Source organism: Plasmodium gonderi (assembly GCF_002157705.1).
Source record: "Plasmodium gonderi DNA, contig: Pgo-contig_227, whole genome shotgun sequence".
Lineage (NCBI taxonomy): Eukaryota > Apicomplexa > Aconoidasida > Haemosporida > Plasmodiidae > Plasmodium > Plasmodium gonderi.
In genome coordinates, this window is record NW_021629141.1 from 17,429 (window position 1) to 20,358 (window position 2,930).

A 2,930-nucleotide genomic window follows, 5' to 3' on the forward strand; every position below is an offset into this window, starting at 1 on the left:
ACAAAAAAAAATATGTATAAAAAAAAACACTTATTTTATCAAATATATGTAATATAACGCTATTTTAAAATTTAAAAGATAAAAAATATTTCCAATTCTTTTAAGGTTTAAATATTACATATAACGTTAATAATTTTGTACAGTATAAATTATGTTTCATCTTTAATTTATGATTTAAATATAATTATACTGTAAATAAAATTAATTACATACCTCAAGTAAAATTATCCATATTGTTGTAATAATAAATTTTTACATATATTTTTTACATGGGCATAAATAAAAAAATGAAATATATAAATATATTCAATGAACATTTCTTTCAATAATTCAGTGTGTATTTAAAAAGTATATCAATGGTTCCTTTACGAAAAAAGTGCATTAATATATATATAAATAATAAATAATGCATGATATATATAAAACAGTAAATAGTGATATTATTGATTAGAACCATTAGGTAAATATATTTATTAATTTATGTTAAAATATATTATGGAATTATAGAAACAAATACACATACAAACATATATTTTTGCATTAATAAATATGCGTTATTATGTAAAAATACATATTATTTCTTTCCCATAAACAATGGAAAAATAATAGTCCAAACAAATATAATTTAGAGAATTAAAAAAAATATAATCTTCGAGTAAGATAAAAAACATTAAAATGAGCTTAATGAAAAATCGAAATGAAATTGTATAACAAATCTGATGTATGGAGAATTAACTGAGACAAATCTTTTTATAAAAATTATTAATTTTAAGTGTATAAATATCATTTGTACAAACATATTACATAAAAATTAAAAATATTATCTATTATAATCAATAATGTTTATGTAAAGAATATTTACACAAATTATACATAAAAAGCAAATAGTATAAATATTAAATCTCTATTAATATTGTATATATTAATAAGAAAAATAATATAATGAATTTTATATTTATGTTAATCCCAAAATAATAAATATAAATTAAATATATATGGATATGGAAACCTTATATATACATTTTATGTGACTATATATAAATAAATGAAACTTGACCCTTAATACTAAGATAAAAAACACAAATCATAAATTTAGAACCGAAAATCTAAAATTATATGATTGAATCCTATATATAAACAATAAACATTTTAGATAATAAGAAAAACTTATACTATAAAATTTTAATATATTAAAATGAAAATTTTTACTACTATTTTTATATTTATAATTTAATAATTATAATATATATTATATATATATATAATATTAAATGTACTATTTTTAGCACATCTAAATTGTAGTAATAGTATAATTTTATTTTCGTATTAATTAGAAAATATAATGAGTAACGTCCAACAAGCGAAAGCTGAAGTAAGTTTCTACATATATTTAAATTGTAGTTCATATTTTTATATTTAAAATTGTCCTATTTATGAATAACTAACAGAAATATTTTTATTATATAAAAGATCCGTGTACACTACAAATTTAAATTTTAGATATCTTTTAAGTATATATTTCCTGAATGTCAGGATCATTATAATATTTCAGTTTACGAGGCGCTGAAAAAGTTCTTCATTTATATAATTCTAAAATATCACCGGCTTGCAATTGTTTTAGTCGTGTTTATAGTCACTGGCATAATAGTTTTTATTCGGCTTGAGACAAAATTGCTTATTATTTGTATAAAATAAAAGATGAAAGTAATATAAAACAATATTGTAATTTTTTTATCTATGAACTAAAACGTGAAGCAATGAATAAATACCTTACACTTTATAAGCGTGATCAGATTCACGATAAACTGATAGAAGAATATAATAATATAGGTTTAGAAGGACTTGATGTATGAAAAGATTATATATTATTAATGAATAACGATGTATATAATATATTCAAATTGTATGATAATTTATATAAGGATTTTAAAGAATTAAAAGAGAAAAAAAATGATATGGAAGGTGGCGTTAGTTCATGTGTAAATATATATGAGGAAATTATTAATAATAATAGAAAAGGGGATTACAGTAGTATTCAGGAAGAAATGGATAAATTTAGAGATCATTTTCATATATATTTGAAAGGAATAAGTACATACAAATGTAAACCTGGATTATTGAATTCTTCCTTGATGATACCACCAAAAAACATAACCAAAGCAGAAGCAATATCAGGAGATACTGCATCTTCAGTAATGTGGACAAGCACGGGTCTTTTATTTTTTGCAATATTAATAATTATATTTATTGTGTATAATGTTAATAATAAATTTATTTAATTAAATGTTTACTGGGTAAATATTTATAGTATATTTTATAATAAATATATAATACATAATTAATGCATTTATCATAGAAATATCATATTTTTTCTTAAATTTCAGTATACTGTTTGTTGTTTATACTTACAACCAAGAAGAAGAAAGTTAAAAAATATGTGGAAATAGAAAAAATAAAAAACATTACGAATTAATGAATTTATTTGAACAATCATACAAAAATATTATTCAAAATAAACACAATATATTATATAACTCAGCTGAATAATCTTAAAAAAGTGCTAGAAAACATATGAATTTATTGATATTTAATAATATATATAAGAAATTATAAAAATTATTAGTTGTTGACAATAATAAATATATATTTATATATAATTGTTCGGCATGAAATATATCCTAAAAATGATGTACATTATAAAGAACCTCATAAATGAATCATATCATAAAATAAATTTCTTAAGAGAAACATATAAGACGTCCACGATAAATCATTATACATTCCACATGATAATTAAAATATATTCCTTTAGATTTTATTATCAACAATATTGGATAACTCAAATTATGTAAGAAGACATAATAGTCTAAATAAATTTAATATTTATTTAATATATATAATACATATTTTATATAATTTTAAGCATATAT

At 18.9% G+C, this 2,930-nt stretch overlaps 1 protein-coding gene across 1 annotated transcript; it reads left to right on the forward strand.

The window, feature by feature from the left end:
• Positions 1-1,871: 1,871 nt before the first annotated feature.
• PGO_002160 (hypothetical protein) lies at positions 1,872-2,279 on the forward strand (the record flags this gene model as incomplete). Its single annotated transcript, XM_028691081.1, has 1 exon — positions 1,872-2,279. One exon carries the CDS (start codon positions 1,872-1,874, stop codon positions 2,277-2,279), a length of 408 nt encoding a protein of 135 aa, XP_028546882.1.
• Positions 2,280-2,930: the final 651 nt, after the last annotated feature.